The sequence below is a fragment of the Anarhichas minor genome, unplaced genomic scaffold, assembly GCF_050575085.1.
Source record: "Anarhichas minor isolate MPS153535 unplaced genomic scaffold, ASM5057508v1 ptg000010l, whole genome shotgun sequence".
Classification (NCBI taxonomy): domain Eukaryota; kingdom Metazoa; phylum Chordata; class Actinopteri; order Perciformes; family Anarhichadidae; genus Anarhichas; species Anarhichas minor.
The window spans coordinates 18,577,536-18,596,063 of record NW_027466456.1 but is presented as its reverse complement, the minus strand read 5'-3'; the positions used below and the strand labels follow the sequence as shown (position 1 = coordinate 18,596,063).

At 43.8% G+C, this 18,528-nt stretch overlaps 2 protein-coding genes across 2 annotated transcripts in view; one reads left to right on the top strand and one right to left on the bottom strand.

Moving 5' to 3' along the window:
* Positions 1–472: 472 nt before the first annotated feature.
* Positions 473–1,913, top strand: foxc1b (forkhead box C1b). The gene has a single exon (XM_076088696.1). The coding sequence runs from the start codon at positions 473–475 to the stop codon at positions 1,892–1,894; it is 1,422 nt and encodes a 473-aa protein (XP_075944811.1). The 3' UTR covers positions 1,895–1,913.
* Positions 1,914–7,539: 5,626 nt separating this feature from the next.
* The window catches only part of gmds (GDP-mannose 4,6-dehydratase), a 140,410-nt gene continuing 129,421 nt past the window's right edge, over positions 7,540–18,528 (bottom strand). Inside the window, exons 10-11 of the mRNA XM_076088486.1 lie at positions 9,287–9,355; positions 7,540–8,066 (exon numbers count right to left, since the gene is read on the bottom strand). Of these exons, the coding sequence (XP_075944601.1) occupies positions 8,004–8,066; positions 9,287–9,355 (132 nt within the window). The 3' untranslated portion in view covers positions 7,540–8,003. The remainder of the gene's footprint in view (positions 8,067–9,286; positions 9,356–18,528) is intronic.

Here is an 18,528-nt window from a genome sequence, read left to right as displayed (position 1 = left end):
TTTAGGCACACCCTTAACAGCATTTTAATAACTCCATGGAGTTATGAGGAGAGGGGGGAGGAGGAGGAGGAGGAGGAGGAGGAGGAGGAGGAGGCGGGTGTAGTAACTTTTGTCGCCCATACAGCTTTTCCACAGCTCCATTTCGTCCTCCAATTGGATGATGGAGCACACTTTCGGGGAGGAGCAGCTCGAGTAGCCAAAAGGGAGGAAAAAATGTTAAGGGTAAAAAAAAGTTCCTATCCGTGTGGACTCACGCTCCTCCAGTCTTACTTTTAGCCTTCTCGGTTTCCCAAATGTTCACTGCGGCAGCGTGCGCTCTGTCCGGTTCACCGTGGCGAGCTGTGGCTTAAAAAAAAGGACTTCCAGACGATACAGAAAGAAGAGAAACCAGTAACAGAATCGGAGCACACGGCGAAGTTGCGAGAGCTTCTGGAGGGGACGCAGTTTGGGGAGGTTTTACGCATTGCGCAGGATGCAGGCGCGCTACTCCGTCTCCAGCCCCAACTCTTTGGGAGTTGTACCGTACATCAGCAGCGACCAGAGCTACTACCGGGCCGGCGGTGGATACACCGGGATGCCTGCGCCCATGAGCATGTACTCCCATGCGGCCCACGACCAGTACCCGGCCAGTATGGCCCGGGCGTACGGACCGTACACCCCTCAGCACCAGCCGAAGGACATGGTCAAACCTCCCTACAGCTACATTGCTCTCATCACCATGGCCATCCAGAATTCACCGGAGAAAAAGATCACCCTGAATGGGATTTATCAGTTTATCATGGAGAGGTTCCCGTTCTACCGGGACAACAAGCAGGGCTGGCAGAACAGCATAAGGCACAATCTGTCTCTCAACGAGTGCTTTGTCAAAGTGCCCCGGGACGATAAGAAGCCCGGTAAGGGCAGCTACTGGACTCTTGACCCGGACTCCTACAACATGTTTGAGAACGGCAGCTTCCTACGGCGCCGGAGGAGGTTCAAAAAGAAGGACGTGCAGAAGGACAAGGACGACCGGGACAGGGAGGGCAAGGACCCCTCGTCTCGCACCCCGGGCAGTGAGCAGGACCCGTTGGTGCAGGGCTCTCATCCGGTGCGGATCCAGGATATAAAGACGGAGAACGGGACCTCAACGCCACCGCAGGCCGCTTCCCCGGCCCTGAGCGCCGTGCCCAAGACCGAGAGCCCCGACAGCAGCAGCAGCAGCATGTCAACGGGCAGCCCGCACAGCGTGCCCTCCACCCGGTCACTCAGCATGGATGGACCCGAGCACCACCAACACCACGGCCAGGTCCCGGCGCAGGGCTTCAGCGTGGATAACATCATGACCAGCCTGCGGGGGTCTCCGCAGGCCGAGCTGTCCCCGCCACTCATCGCCTCCTCTCGGACAGGTATCGCCCCTTCCATGTCGCTCAACTACTCCCCGAATCAAACATCCGCATACAGCACGACGACCTGCAACCAGAACGCCATCTCCTCCAACTCCAACGCGACCTATCACTGCAACATGCAAGCCATGAGCCTGTACGCGGGGGACCGGTCCTCCGGCGGCCACCTGGCGCCGTCCACCACGGTGGAGGAGGCTCTGCCCGACTATTGCATCACCACGTCCACCTCGTCCCCTCTCGGACACAGCAACCTGAGCCAGGCGGGCCAGGACGGCCACCACGCGCACCAGGGACGGCTCGCGTCCTGGTACGGGGACCTGAGCCACTTGAGCCCGGGTTATCCGGCGCAGCAGCAGAACTTCCACTCCGTGCGGGAGATGTTCGAGTCCCAGCGGATCGGGCTGAACGGCTCCCCGGTCAACGGGAATAATAGCTGTCAGATGGCTTTCCCATCCGGCCAGTCCATCTACCGCACCTCAGGAGCTTTTGTTTATGACTGCAGCAAGTTCTGAAAGCCAAAGTGTTGTCTTATAAATTAATAACTCTAATATATGTTTTACATTTTGTTTTGTACTTTTGGTCGTTTGCTCTCATTCCGAATGGACATAAGAGATTCAGAGACTTTTTTTTTTGTCGAGACGTGTGTAACACCGAAAACACGTAAGTTTTCTTCCCTCTAACTTTGAGAATTGTTTATAAAGATGGCTCAAATACCAGCTTTTATGACCATATACTGTAAATTATAACCTAATATAGTAATTTATTTTTTAGAAAAAGGGGAGTGGTTGGATATTGAGGACCAAACACTTTTAAGTTTTTCCAGTTTTCTTATTGCTTTATGTGTCCCAGTTCTTGTATAGAAATAGAGGGGGGGCTTTGTAGTCTGTACTGACTTATTTTATTCATTTTGTCTTATTTGTTAAAAAATATTTTGAAGGCATTACATTTTGTTTGTTTAATAAAGTGCCGTATTTGATCTTAATTTGACTGATTTATTAGCAGTGGGGAAGGAGTTTTTATTTTATTTTATTTAATTAAAAGATGGATAACCAGATAGAAGGCAAAATGTGTTTGGCGTGTAAAACATTTTACGTTATTTTGAACTTGCTAAAAATAGAGGCCAGTGAGAAACACTCTTTTTTTTTTTTAGTAAATAACGAAGGAGTGTGTAGCCTATATTTTTATTGCCGTTTTAGCAGATGCGTGCATTTGAGTTTCTCTGTGCATTATTTGGATTATTTTAATTAATGAAAGAAAAAACGAACTAAACACTAAGTAAATCTCATAGGACTTGTTTGGTTCAAGAAGGAATATTTTACTAAACGTTATCAGGGGGTCTGCGGCCCTACTTGGCGCAGCAGAGGCCAAATGTAACCGTCCAGAGGTTACCTCATATATCAAAGAGGTGAAACGGATTCATGTTCATTTTGACTTTCAGTATAAAAACCTAGACCTGCAGATTGAAGATATTTGACATGCATAAGTGTAAATGCAGCGGTAAATAAACTCACATGTGGCAGCAGTTCAGCAGTGCGGTTTGAACTCTACTAAAGGCCTTGTGAGCGAAACAAATCAGTCATTACAAACCGAGCAGGCTTCCGTCTGACTGCTGTTTGTGAATGATGGGAGGTTTTAGATGCAAAAAAAACCCAACAACTACAGCTGCATTTGTTTTGGATGTCTTCAGGGGACATTTTGCTGCACGAGCAGACCCCACAGGTCCTGCAGATGCATGATGGGGACGGTCTGACTGGTTCAGCCTGCTTTGTGTATGAAGGATAAAGAATTACAGCAGCACTGACCTGTTATGACTGACTGAAGCATTGCTGCTGTCAGATGTTTATTTATTTATGTGATTCCCTGATGACGTGAGCCCCCCCCCCCCCACACCAAAAAAAGAGACCCAGATTCCAATGAAGATCATTACGCCATTGTTTTAGCCTACGTGCAGGAAGATCAATGGCAGCGTGCATGTCGAGTTATTACCTATTCGTATTAAGATTACTATAAATTCGACACGTTGTATTTTTTTTAGATACAAAATAATCAGAAAAAGTGATCATTGTGAACCATTTAATAGAACGTAATAGTGAAATATATATAATCTATTATAAATACAATTATTCTGACAACATTCAAATCAGCAATAATAATAACACTCATAATAATAATGATATATCATTGTTACGAGTTCTTATTATTATTATAATACACATGAATCATAATTGTTAACAATAGCAACAATTATGATTCATGTGTATCATAATAATAATTTAGTTTTGTGTTTGTTTGAGCTCCTGCGCCTCCTCATGTGTGTTTTGATCCAGCGGCCTTCAGGCTGTCTGTCTGCCTGTCTGTGTGTGTCTGCCTGTATGTGTGTGTGCGTGTGTGTGTGTGTGTGTGTGTGTGTGTGTGTGTGTGTGTGTGTGTGTGTGTGTGTGTGTGTCCTTGCAAGGCGGAGCAGGCGGTGAACGCTTACACGTGATTGTCAATTTCAAGCCTGTGTTGATGAGATTTTAATGAGTGAGTAAAACTAAAAATTCCAGCGCACAAACGCTCCCCAGGGCCACCCGTCAGATGAGTCAAGCCCATAAAACGAACGTAAACAATGCGCACCACTGCCACTGCACCTTCCGCAGGGGTTTAACTGCAAAATGATGTTTAAAACCACAACATATGCACATAAAGATGCCCAACAATAATAATAAAACTAGATTGTGGCTTTTAAACAGACATCTGTGGGATTGATGCGGCACTCAGGGGTCAAGGAAGGAAAAGCCTGTCACGGCTGAGAATCATTTTTCATTGTAAGGACAAGACAGGAGGAGGTGATGGGGGTCAATAGAGAGGATGTCAACAATGCACTTTAGGAAAGGACGGCGAGAAGCCTGCAGTGAAGCCTGTCACGGCCTTATCTAAAAGCACCTTCACTGGGACTGTGGACCGCAGACCGGAGCAGTTTACAGGTTCTGCAGCGTTCAAATGAAAAGACTCCCAGAGGAGGAGAGGACAGGAAACGCTGCCATTACCCGCAAACAGACGCACCGATAAGCGCATTCAAAAAGATCCGTGTTGTGTTGGAGGTCTTTTTTATGTTCATTACTTCCCATCTATTTCAAATATACATCGCCTCAGGGTGTGTACCTACACAGGTGTGTAGGTGCCTGCAGTGCTCACACTATGATGAGCATTTGCAAAGAAGAATCAGTGCAATGTACTGTTGCGTTTTAGTGAGAACCCGATAGCTCACATCTCATGTAGTAAACGTTTGTCAGATACCAACGAATTTACAGTGGATTGATTCACTGAGGCGGAACTATTTTCTTGCGCAGATTGTATTCGTAAGAAGCTTCTTTTTTTCACTAAAGCATCGCTGATTATTTTTACATATAAAAGCCACATTATTAAAGTGTTCTATTTCACTTTTAGCATATTTTTGCAGCTGAAGCAAAATATATTTTAAAAAATGCACGCGGAGAGCTCTTGGATAATCGGCGTTCATGGTTTACGTCCAAAATCGGAGGAAAATCCCCGGATATTAAATGTAATCTGGGTTTTGAGGTCCTGCAACACTTATTTAAATTAGGAACAAATATGTATTTGATATCAAAACCTTACAAAAAGGACATTCAAATAGTATAAACAGAATATTGGATTACACACTAAAGGCGTTTAACTTTAAGTGCAGACAATTTGTGGCAACTTAAAACTAATATATGAAGGCCTAATTATAAGACTCTCTCACTCTTCAGTCTGAAGTGTGCATGTGTGTGTGCGTGTTTAACACAAGCAAGGTGAAACAAAATATTAAATGTATGTCCTCTGATGAATTGCATGATGATTTGATGCGTCACTGCTGATATCTGGATTGATTCATTTTTTTTAAAGAAAACGTTATTTGTATTTTCACCCATTCCAACATTTTACAGCCTGAATCATTGTCCGCGTTGTGACTTCTATTGAGCTTTTACTTCTTTACATTTTGTGACAACACGTCTCTCTCGAGTAGAAGAGCGTTAACATCAACAATGGAAGAGTCAGATTTCTCTTAATTATTTTGTCCCAATTACACTGGTTATCTAGCACATAACCACCAGCTGAAAAAGGAGGAAAAAAAGGCAGATATTTTGAAGGAAGCATGATATTTAGCCTCTTATATGAAATGATGAAAACATAGATTTTGCTATCCAGCAGGCATAAACAACCATAGTAGCCTACGTTAATATTTCATTACAATATAATTCGAATTTAGTTTCCTGAGAATATGTTTTTATGACAGTTAATCAAAAGATGTGCTTTACATTAAACAAGTCTGTCAAAATGTGCTCACAAGCAGTTAATACATCAACTTCTTTCTCCCTGCAGGCTTGATTTGAGATATTTCCCCCTAAAGTAGAGCCACTCATTGTCCATTACATTTGACATGAAATACATAATATTCTTATCTTAAGGACTCATGGAATCATGAGCTTAAATTGACCGTTAGAATCGTTTCATCCCCTTAAAGTGTTTGTTTAGCTGCATGACATGTTCTTTTTATTGCTGTACATTCGTGGTCCAAAAATCCCGGCGAGCTTTGCTTTCTTTGAGTGCCAACAGTGAGCCGGATCACAAGGCTCGCCTAATTGTTGTTGAGCGCTACGCGGTGCACCTGCGAGAGGCTCCGGGCTCTCTGTGTGTTTTCTGCTCTCAGCGCGGTTTCAGGCGCCCAAACAAGCTCAGAGCCACATCTGTTTCCAATCCAGAGTCCAGGACGATCACAGCGAGACATTTAAATGTCCCGTAGGTGTTGTCCCAGAGACAGACAGAGGCGATCCCGCCCTACACCCGGGCCGCTCACTGAGACCCGCAGGCCTCCGCACAAGTTGAATGTCAAACCGCTCAAAAATATAACCAGTGGTAAATAAGTTCATTTAGGACAATTTGAGCTACTACTTTCCTAAAGTATTTATACTTTCTGCTGCTTTATTGTGTGTTAATACTGTCATTTTCAATCCACCATTTTTCTGACAGCGTGCAATACTTTACAGATTCATATTTTCGATATAAAATATTATTTAAAAACTATATATATATATATATATACACACTGACAGGAGCCATTGTGCAGCACAATAAGCTTTCTTTCTCATATCTTGCCGATAGTAGACTTATTTTACTCACCACTTTCTAGTTTGTGTTGTGGTGCTTTTACTCGCGCTAAATTAATAAAGATCTGAATAAATCTTCCACTACTCGTAAATTCCCCCAAATCTCGCTAGCTGAAATGTTGCGGAATGTTGGGCCCAAGACGGGCTATTAAACACGACGCATGTTATTATAAAGTATATATCTGCATTATAATAATTCGATACTACGTGAGGAAATTACTACATTTATAATTACAGTCACGGACTTATTTTTGCAAACAAGACCGATGAAACTCTGTAAGGATTAGTAAGACTCACGTGGTTATCCCCTCACAGCAGTTTAAAGATATACTCTCGAATTAAGTGTGAATTCACAATTCACAAATGGAAGCAAACATATGTGTTGAGAAAGAATACACACCTGGAGGTTTAAATAACATCTGTAAGATGGTGTTTTCACTGTATCAGCGTAAACAAACCCCCATAACGACTATCATCAGGACCAGAGCAGATTCAGGCTCTACGCGCTCACTGCGCCCTCGAAATGAGCAGACAGTCTGGACGGACAAGGGCCGTTTGAGAGCGGAGCTCTGCGCGTCAGGCCCGGGGAGAGACGCACTTCCTGCCGAATAAAAGAGCGCAGTGTGCTCGCTAATAAAAACCCTGGAGAGCCGGAGCGAGCGGAGGGAAGAGAAAACGACAGGAGCTGAGTCATCCGACCTCTGCACAACCTGGTCAACACACACACACACACACACACACACACACACACACACACACACACACACACACACACACACACACACACACACACACACACACACATTTATCTGACAGACTTACCTGCATTTCCTGGATGAAGATTTGCTGCTTGCTGCCATGGGCAGGCGTAAAGAGATAAGACAAACACATACAAACAAAAACACACAAACGACACAAGTGCCTCCTGGAAACCTCCATCTTAATATTAATATGAACATCATTTATCACAGATTTGTTAGCATCAGAAAAAACACGAGAACAACATGTAAAGACCAGTCTTTATTATACCAAACAGCTCATTTGTTCATCATAAATAAACCCGTTGATTGCTATTTTCCATGATATGAATTCTTTAATTTGTCTATACATTTGGCCATTTCATCCTCCGACAGAGAGAACTTTGACATCTAAATCAATAAAGTTACGATCAAAAGAAGCAAAGACGTAAATAAACCTTCAACCCTTGCCATCTATATACATAATGACATGATCAGTGTGGAAATAAAAAAGGCATCCCTGCTATGTGATAGCAAAACAAAATCAAAATGACATGACGCTAGAAATGGACACAAGACACAAAAAAATAGAAGGTTCAGGTAAACAAAGAAGAAAGCACACAATTACTTCATTTGGAAAAGTCATGAACAAATACAACAGGTTCCTTCCTCTTGGTGGACCACCGGAGTGCTGAAACGTTTCCCTCCTGGGTGGAATGATGACTGATTTGGACTCAGGCATTTGGGTTTTTCTTCATCAGCAGGACGTCTGCATCCACCATCTCCTTCACCAGCTCCTGCAGAGGGACACCGTGCAGGCACAAGTTAACATAGTTACATTAAAAAAAAAAAAGTAACTTTAAAGATGAATCAGTCTTTTCAATGAAATGAATCTCTCGACTTCGTCTTTAGTTATCTACACTGTGGTTTATATCGGGCCTGCTATTAATGAGGATGCCAACTCTATTCAGTACCAGCAATAATTCAATATTAGCATTTATTGACTTTCAGCCAAAATGTATTTGAAGAATGACTGATGATTTTTGCTGGATATTAAAGCTCCATATTTTCTATACTGCACAGAATACTGTGAAGTACCAAAAACCGTCTTCAAGTGTCAGCTCAGAATTCGGGTCAGTTTTGATTTCATTCAAAATGTTGCTAATCTTATACCATATTTTATTTAGGCAATGTTCTCGTTTGGCTGCTTGTGGACTCTTTTGTCTCAACAAATGATACCTCTGGTATCCGTGTCGTACCAACAGTCACCCAAAAACTTAAAACAATACACATTCCTTTACTCACTACACTACCCTGGTATTGTTTACTCAATTCTGCTCTACATTCATGCTTGTAAGGAAATAGCAACAAGATGTAATTAAAAAACTAAAATAGTTATTTGAGTCTAACTGTGGAGACTTTTGTCTGATTTGTTTTTATGTACATGTGGCTTTGCATACCTTTGTCATATTTTGAGATGTATTGAAAAGATATTTTATCATTTAATTTGATTAAAACCCTTTCCAAAAAAGGAAGTGATTTTATATTCCTTCTCTTATAACGTACGGTCAGCTGGCATCAGGCTGACTCAGGACATGATGACTGAGACATGACAGTAGGCATGGACTCGTACTCTTTCTGCTGCTCCTTCACGTGATGGGCCTCAGTAGTCTTAGCACAAAAACTACACTCACGTTAAGAGTGATTTCACATCCTTCATCTCACTATGCACCCACCTACTCTGATAACCCCGCCCACCTTCTACATATGTAAAGAAATACAGACTCATAGACACTTGGTCCCCCTTTCTTTCTTTTTTTTTTTTTTTTAGCTCTGTCACAAATCCTTATAGGCCTTCAAATATATCATTTTTATCTTTGGGCATTGTCCTTTCTGTGGCTCAATTACAGTATATTTCATCAAATCATTCCCCGTCTGTACTCGTGTGTCAGAAATATCATTAATATCATATTGATTTCATCCACATCATCCAGCTCATCAGATGTGTGACACGCACCTCAAAAGTGACCTTTGTCTTCCAACCCAACCTCTGATATGCTTTGGTGCTGTCGCCTTGCAGGTAGTCCTGTTAAACGGAAAGAAAGAGGAGAGAGAAAGGGAGGGAGAGGGGGAAAGAGAGAGGGGAGAGAGAAAGGGAGGGAGAGGGGGAAAGAGAGAGGGGAGAGAGAAAAAACAAATCATCCGTCATGTCTGATGTGATGCCCACGGGGAGGAGAACCCTGCAGCCAGCTGATGTGTCGTCCTCAGATGAAGACATACTGGATTTAACTCAATGTCCAATCCTGACGTCTGCAACAGGGTGCAAAAGATGGAGGGTGATTCTCTCTCTTTCTCTCTCTCCCCCCCACCCCCACCCACCCACACACACAGTATCTCCCCTCTCTCGGGGAAAAAGGGAGGTCACAGAGTCTCGCTGGCCATCAATCGCCCCTCTCGGCTCCCCACCACCAATCTGTCCAGACGGCCCCCGTCGGTGCCAGAGGATGATGAATTGTGGGACTCTGGTGGTGTAACCCCCAGTCCAGGACCCCCCACTCACCTTCCCCCCCTCCTCCACCCCTAACTCATTTCCCCCCCTGTTGTGTTTTGCACCGGGTTCAAGATCCAGCGAGACCCTTCATGAGACCACCAAAGAGACCGAAAAAAAGAAAAACTTTCCCCTGTACGTCCTTTATGTTTGTAAAGCTTCCTTTCTCTCTCTCTTTCTCTCTCTCTCTCTCTCTCTCTCTCTCTCTCCCTCTCTTTCTCCCACTTCTATTTCCAACTCAATTTCATCTCTCAGGCATCATCCGTATTAAGTTTGTATCAGAAACGCACATGTTGGCCTCGAGGGGTCTAATAAAACGTGATGAATCTCCTCTTTCAATGAACTGATACTGTATGTTCCTTAATCCTGCAGCTGATTCCAAAGTGAACGACTGCTCTGAGAAAACCCTGCGTTGAAAAGTCAACAAAGACTTCTATTTTTCATTCTTTTAAAGTTTTTTTTTTTCTTCCTTGTAATCTTTAACAGTCGTGGCTTTGGTGCTTTCTCAAGAAACGCGTGGTGGTCTCCCCCTTTCTTTCTTTGTTGTTTTCCCTCTGCATGGAGGTTGTATTTATATAAACTATATCGCCAAAAGTATGTGGACACCCGGGCATTTCACTCACGTGTGATTGCTGAGCATCTCGTTCCCAAACCATGGACATTAATTGCTGCTACAATAGCCGACGCGCTTCTGGGAAATCTTTCTTCAAGGTTTAAGAGCCCGACTGCAGGAATTTGCTTCAATTCAGCCACAAGAGCATTTAAGTTGATTTATACTTGTGCGTTAAGGAGTTACAGGGTAGCTACGCAGCATATATGCACAGAGCTGCTTCAGCTGAAGTGCCCCTGCTGAAAAATACGTACGTCTTAATGGTGTGTTGTGTTATGTGTGTGTATGTACCTTTGCTGTACTTGGGAAAATCCAAAGACACATTTCAATTGAGGTGGAAAATAAAGACGATTTAATCTAATCTAATGCCCGTACAGAATTTTGTGAGCGAAGACGGCGTGTAGCAAAATGGAAATGCAGTTATCCTCTCCTTTTTAGTGACACATCTAGCCAAGCCAACTCCCCTACACATGCTATCATCACTCTCCATCATGGCGAATCACAGAACGTAAATATGCCAACTGCTCTGAATAGTCTGATACTCTCTAATGAATGAGGGCAGACCTTCCCGCTGACGCTGCCTGATCCCAAGCTGTGAAGTTCTTCCATAGAAAATAGAATATATGATGACAAACCTACTGGATCTTGTGCCATAATTGCATTTATTCTAGTGCAATAATTATATTCACACTATAGCAATTGTTCATTTGACTGTTTATTTTAGAGCCTGTGTTGTCGGGATGTATGTTTGCAGAAGTTGTTTTGTTTTTCCTGTGTGTCTTCAGGACTAGCGCTCCTAATTCCATTGTAAGGACAAGAAAGGCTTTCTATTCTATTGTGTTCTATTTATGGACCTGACCTAGTCCATTATCATTATCATGTTGAAACAGGAAAAGGGTTTTCCCCCCACACGGTTGCCACAAAGTGGAGGCGCATTTTGGGTGATGTGTCATAACATTTCCATTATGAACCAATATGCTTTGCCCGATCCATGAAGAACAGCCCAGAAGTACACAGGCGTCAGGCGGCCATAAAGTGAAAGAAAGAGAGCAGTGTGTGTTATCTGACGTTGAACCTCTTGAAAACGTCTTTTCTGGGTGATCTTATTACAGAGGAACGCTCACATGGGCACTGGCATAGTTCAGCCTTTTCAGAGAGCAGGGACCCACATCTCAGGGAGGCTCCACGCCGCTTAATCACAGTCTTCTGATTACACACAAAGGCACGAACACTGAACACACACACGGAGAACAAGCACAGGCTGATTCCGTCTGCGACACCGCTCGGTTTTGAAAACCTGGTTCAGTTCAGGGTGTTTTTTTTATTACTTTTGGACATCACAGGGTGCACATGCAGATGAAAGCTACCGGGCCTTTTCCTGTAACGGCAGCACAAGCAGCTCTTTCTCATGTGAGCAGCTCTGTACATTACTCACATCCATTTCTGGCTCCGAAGCCATAACTGGAAACATTTTCAGACTAATGACCTACAGCAACGAGACATAGTTAATCATGGGGCCGAATGTAATTATTATAGGGCGACTTACTCCACAATTACATTAAATAATCCACTTGCTTCATAATTATGTTGATTAGGGTTTGTAATGGTGAACATTTCCAAGCTGGCATAAAAGAAACATCGACTGGTCTCCTCACGAACACTGAAGCCGGTCTGAAGTCAAGTGTTACGCACAAATTCATTTTTTTCTTTGTGGAAAATAAACCCGGTTAAACATTTGTGCTTCTATGTCCCTTGTTGATTGGTTGCTAAATGCAAAGAGGGCGGGTCTTATCTGGTATGAGCCTGTCAGAGGCCAATGCCAGAAAAAGGAGAGGAAAACAAATGCAAGAAAGCTGGCATGCTGCAGAGCAGTGAGAAGAAAAAGACTCTGAAGCAGCGTTTTGTTTAGTTTCTGTCTGCGTGCATATGTAAATCAAATGAACTGAAATAAACTCAGAGCTGTGACGTAAACGGCAGGCGGCAACCTCCGGCTCTGAAGAGCGACGCCATGAGGAAGTGCCTTAAACTTGCATTCTTTCTAATTGCAATCAAGCAGTTCAGCTTGTTGCAAAAATAAGTCTGATTGTGTTGAAGTCTATGAGAAAATGTCCCTACATCTCACTTGATTCATCACCTTTGTAAATTACCTTTTAGCAAATGATGCTCTCATTTAGAGTGAAATAGACAATAAAGCATGGTACACTTTATATGTCGTGGCTTTGACTTTGTGATTGACAAAACCAAGATGGCGCCGGCCAAAATGCCGTACTCTAGATTTAAAACGGGCAGCCGTAAATCAATGGGTAACGTCACTGTGACTACCTCCACCTCTCATATGCCGTCGATGGTTGATGCCAAAAGACGATGTGAGGAGTGAAAGAACGCCCACGGGAGAAGACCCCCCGGCAGGAGAACCCTACCTTTAATGTATGCAGTGACCTTCAGCTACCTGCTATGTGTGTAGCCTCAGTCAAGGTGCCATCCATCTGTCACTCACTTCAACTGAAGCCAGAGCAACTGACAAATATAAAAATCTGTTCCCTGTTTTTAGTTCAGCTCCAATTGGTTCCAGCAGACTCACAGGTAAAAGTTTGCTTTCGCCGAACTTTAACTAGTGAATTTGCGTTGGCGACCAATACGAGTGTTGTCTCACAAGTCATCTAGAGACCTGGAGACATGAAATAGGCCTGACTGTCGAACCTTTCAGATTTGTTATTCATGTAAAGTTCTTGTAATGCTGCTTGTGATTAGGACACTGAGGAGTCTGGCACACTTTGTTAGTTGGATTTTGTAGAAAAACAAGTTTATATTCTTTAAACTAAGGTATCTCCAATATTGAAACATTTAAAATGATACGCAGCGCTAACAGGAAGCGGTGTACCTTGTATTATCATCATCTTTGTCATCGTCATAGTCACGCCCGGCCTCTGAAATCTCCATCTGAGCTTGGTAGGAGAACATCTGTTGAAATCAGACTCTTGTGTGCTAAGTCTGCCGTCTTAGCACACAACCACACGGTTCAGCATCCAGGAAGCTAATCCGGCGCCTGGTCTTTCTCAAGCAGGATTTCTGCAGGTGACAGACAATCTCACCCTCGCAGATCCGTCTGGAGAGCGACGGCTCACTGGAATAAAAAGCTGCTTCCAAACTGCTAACAAGAGCGTTCTGCGGCCAAGTGAACTCACCCCAAACACAGCATGTAGCAAATAATTCAAACACAAACTACTAACAGATGCGGGGGCACAATATAATCGTCATATGGATCCGATTTTGAACCAAACCCAACGTTTTGGTATATCCTGTTTAAGAGCAGCGCTCTGCCCAAGTCTGAAACTACGCAGCAGCGGTAATAACAACAACTAGAAAGCCGAAAGCCGTGACAAGATGTGTCCCTCACCCTGCGAGCATTAGAAACATTTTAGAGATTATATTTCAATGTGTGAGCTATACGCCCGCTCACCATCTGAGACCACGTTACAGGCCGGTGAGAGAGCATCACGGGCTCCGAGCACCGATGTGCATCCTGAGCAGGAAGTAAGATGGGGGAGAACGCGTATGCAAATGCTTTCATACCAGAGCCAAAGTTGGAAAAATTGAGAGCAGAGTTTTATTTGTTATGATGTGTCTGATGGGTTCAGAGCAGGCACAGTAGTGGCACACATGAGTATTTGTTTTTGAAAACGATGGATGTAACTCACTACGACAGTATCCATTCGCTTCAGTGGTTGTTGCTATACAGAAGATCAAAAAAGTGATTCAAGTCGCTAAATTAATTCAAGACGAAGCTCAAAAATTTGCAAAATAAGCTAAAGTTCTGATTGGCTGTTTTATAGCAATGCCCTCAGGTAGTCACATTAACTTTTACTGTTGTCAAGTACAGAATTGCCTGAATTTATTTGTCAATAAATCAGCTTCATTTTCAATCACTTGCTAATTGGTAGAACTGACAAATCAACCAGGAGACTTTTATGGCTCTCCGAGCGGTAGTAACGCTCCAGTGGCTCACCGGGGACAAATGAGAGCTGACATCTGTTCCTCAATGGATGCTCTCGTGGTGGTTGGTGATATCGGGGAGTTGAAACATGTTTTAAGTCCATATTTTATGATAAATAATTAGTTTAAGTTCATCTGAAAAGGATCTTGTTTTGGCCATGCTAAATACGACTTTTGCCACTCAGAAGAAAAGACAGAAGTAGCATAACCTTATACTGGAAAATGTCTCTGTGAAGAGGACGACTAACTAACTGTGACTCTTACTGTAAGTTAACCGGATTGCTTTTTATATGGTTAATGGTTTTGGAAGGCATTGACAAACAATGTCATCCTGGCATTATACGGCAACAGAGGAGAAAAATGCTGACGTGGGTTATGTTTCCATTTAGTATGAAGTACTTGCTGATATTTAGTTTGATCAGAAGCAGGACGAGGGGTGGAGGGTTGACCTTACTATACAGGACTGTTTTTCAAAACGTCAGTATATCCTCGCCAACCACGTGGCCTATCATTCCCCATCTCTCCCTTCTTGCCTTTTTTTTCCCTGACACGCTCCACTCTAATAAAGACTAGACGCCATAAAAAATAATCTTTAGAAATGTAAAAGTGAGAGACGATGGTGTGATCATGGTTCATAAAGCACACAGGCAGTAAAAGGCACTCAGGGAAGGCATTTAACGCAAAGGAATTCTGGTATCACTGCACGGCCTTTCAATAAATCACACAGCACACCGGGGCTGACCTCCGAACACATAAGGGCACGCACGCAAACATGTAGCAGCGTGTGAACACTCACACACACACACACACACACACACACCTACAACACATGTATGTCGGGAAAAGTAGAAATAAATACTAAATGTCCATAATATTACTTTCTTCCTACTGGAATCACAACTACTTACGGGAGACACATCAAACGTTCTTGAGAAAACATCTCTCTCTCTCTCTCTCTGAGGGGTGCATGCTGGGAGACTATGATGTGGTTTTGGAAGTCCAGCGTCTCTGGCATTTGTACAGTAGTGGACATGAGGCTGCGAATACAGAGACTTCAAAGAAAATCAGATACAGCGGCAGAGAATGCTGTGAGGGTCTGGAGCCCACGGTCTCCATGTCCCCAGCAGACCCAGATGTTCCGGCCAGACCCAGAGGTGCTGACCTCGCCCTCGCTGGGCTTTTGACGAAAGAACTCGACCCTTATCCTGGGCTTTTTATACACGGGATGACGACGACGCTATTACGACAGCGATGGGAGACATGAAGGAGGGATGAACATGAAAATTCAGTTCGCCCTCCAGAACTCCAACTGCTGCCTGTCCGTAGGGACATGGAGGCGGCTGCGTTCTCCCTGCGACCGGGTGTGTGAGCTGGTATAAGTGTGTGCAGGTCGGGACACACTCCCAGCAGAAAAAAAGAAAAGCAGAAAGAGTGAGCTTCATTTGTTCAGACTCAGAGCCACAAATCTGTCACTGGTCAATTTCTAACGCACCTCAACATACTTTAAAGCACAAAAGGCCAGTTTCATCTGGAGGAGGAAATAAGAGACTCATGTGGTGGTGTGCGTACCATTGGTTGTCTCTTTTTCTGCAAAATTCTGAATTCTTATAAATACAGGCCACTGTATTTATATTTTTGGATTGCACCGGCAATATTTATGTACATTATGTTATTATAGCTTATTGATGTTAAAATGTATGTATGTTTTTTACATTTTAACATCATAAGATCCAGTTTTTCCTCTTATATTTCCCCTTCAGTTGCTTTGAGGCAGGACAATAACTAGCTCTTCATTGACACTATATGATGTTTACAGTGAGTGAAATATGTAAACCCATGTGTTTTTTTTGTTTTTTTACAGCTGCAACGTTCCATGAAATGGAATCACTCTACATTCAGCCTGATTTATTTGGCGTTTTAAGGAATCCTGGCATCTCACTGGAATTTTAAAGGAAGTGCTTTGGGTTTGATTTAGATTTGTGATGATTGGGGTCGGAAAGGTTAACCGTTTGTGTCTGTGTGTGTGTGTGTGTGTTAACATACTTTGGCAACACAAATCACACATTTCAAAGCACCACTGAAATACATTTAGATGAATCGTGAGATGCTGCGTCTTTAGGAATCCAAGAAAGTTATTAGCCACTCCCAGCCAGAGGTCAAAGGTCAGGTCCAGTGTGTGTGTGTGTGTGTGTGTGAGAGCGAGAGAGCGCTGTGTGAGTTATAGCTCAGGTTTCCTTCCCTGACTCCCCATGCAGCTTGGCCTGCACACAATGTGTTGAGTGACCTCTAAAGGGTGGCCCTGTCACCCTGATGAGTCTGTACACTACACTACACACACTACACACAACACACACACAAAGAGAGAGAGACATATATGGCAGCCTTTAAAGAGTCTTGATTTACAGTTAGACCAATGCAGGACACCACAAACACACAACAGGAAACAATTAGCATAAAAGCAGGAACGTGTGAATCTCCAACAGGAAAAGAGTAAACTTGTGATATTTATGAAGCCAGAAGAACATCACATCGCAAACTGCCACTACACTCCGTCTCCTCGCCTCCACTGGGCTCTGCTGTGTTGATTGGTCTCCATCAGTGCTCATTAAAATTCCTGGGGGAGCCGTGTGATAAATATTTACGCGGCTGAGGACACACTCCACACACACTCCAAACACACTCGAGCGGCTGGATCTAACTGCCGATAGTGTTAAGTGCCCAGAAGGCTCTGGCAGCGAGAGAGATCCGCAGCCCGTCGCGTGGTTGCATACGCTTACTGTCAAGATAACGGGAGGAGGCCGTCCATTTATGGCCGTTAATCAAGGCTCAAATTTGAGTTTCTGCGTGTGTGTCCAAGGATAGTCTTCTAATGTGTGAAGTTTATGGAAATGAAGAGGAAAATATCGCACATTTGCACATCTGGATATAAATGCATTTGTGGACACACACACACACACACACACACACACACACACACACACACACACACACACACACACACACACACACACACACACAGTGTAACCACAGTGGAGCTGGACTCCTCACTACTGTTGCCGACCCCCCCCCCCCCCCCCCCACCCCCTCCCCCCTCCTGTATTCTATTATTCCTGCGGACGGGAAACAGATCATAATTCCTGGAGTCAGCAGAAAGTTGCAGACTGAGAGAGTGAGACAAGGAGGGAGGGAGGGTGAGAGAGGAGGGAGAAAAAAAAGTTGTGTGTGTGTGTGGGGGGGGGGGGCTCAGGTGACTGTTCACTTCCACTGAGGTCAAAATGAAACTGTGCAGTTAAGTCACTTCCAGTGAAAAGTGTAATGTGTGTTTAGTCTGTTTGTGCATTTGTATAATATAGTTTAGGTGAAGCAGCACTCCGCGTGTGTGTGTGATGAGTGTTTTTCTATCAGTGTTTCATATTTCAGGAGACATCAAAGGCGAACATAATTTCCCTTCTTTAAAAAAATCTTGAAACGACATTGTTTACAATCATACTACAGAGAGAGAGAGACAGAGAGAGAGAGCGAGAGAGAGAGACAGAGAGAGAGACAGAGAGAGAGAGAGAGCGAGAGAGAGAGACAGAGAGAGAGAGAGAGAGAGAGAGAGAGACAGAGAGAGAGAGACAGAGAGAGAGAGAGAGAGACAGAGAGAGAGAGAGACAGAGAGAGAGACAGAGAGAGAGACAGAGAGAGAGAGAGACAGAGAGAGAGAGAGAGAGAGAGAGAGACAGAGAGAGAAAGGGTGGGAGAGGAAAAGGTCATCCAGTCTTATCTTAATTGTTGGGTAATCTCGACAAAGCACTGGATGGTCTGTCTGGGCTTTGACACCCAGCCTCAGTGTTTAGATGATGTTTGTCGTCCACTCCAGTGAATTAAAATAACATCTTTCCCACCAGAATCAATGCTAACATTGCTAAATAAAGCTGGAGAAGAGGGGGCATAGGGCCTTCCAAGACAGGCAGTTCATGTGGAAATGATTCTTAATTATCGTTCTGCAGACTGACACCAAATTGCCCTTCATGGTTACTCAATGTATTGCACAAGTGTGTGTGTGTGTGTGTGTGTGTTATCCATTGTCATCCTTGAGAAAACTATGAGTCTCGACTGACTGAGG

Coding starts and splice junctions, on each gene's coding strand:
- foxc1b (XM_076088696.1), top strand. CDS start 473: ATGCAGGCGCGCTACTCCGTCTCCAGCCCCAACTCTTTGGGAGTTGTA.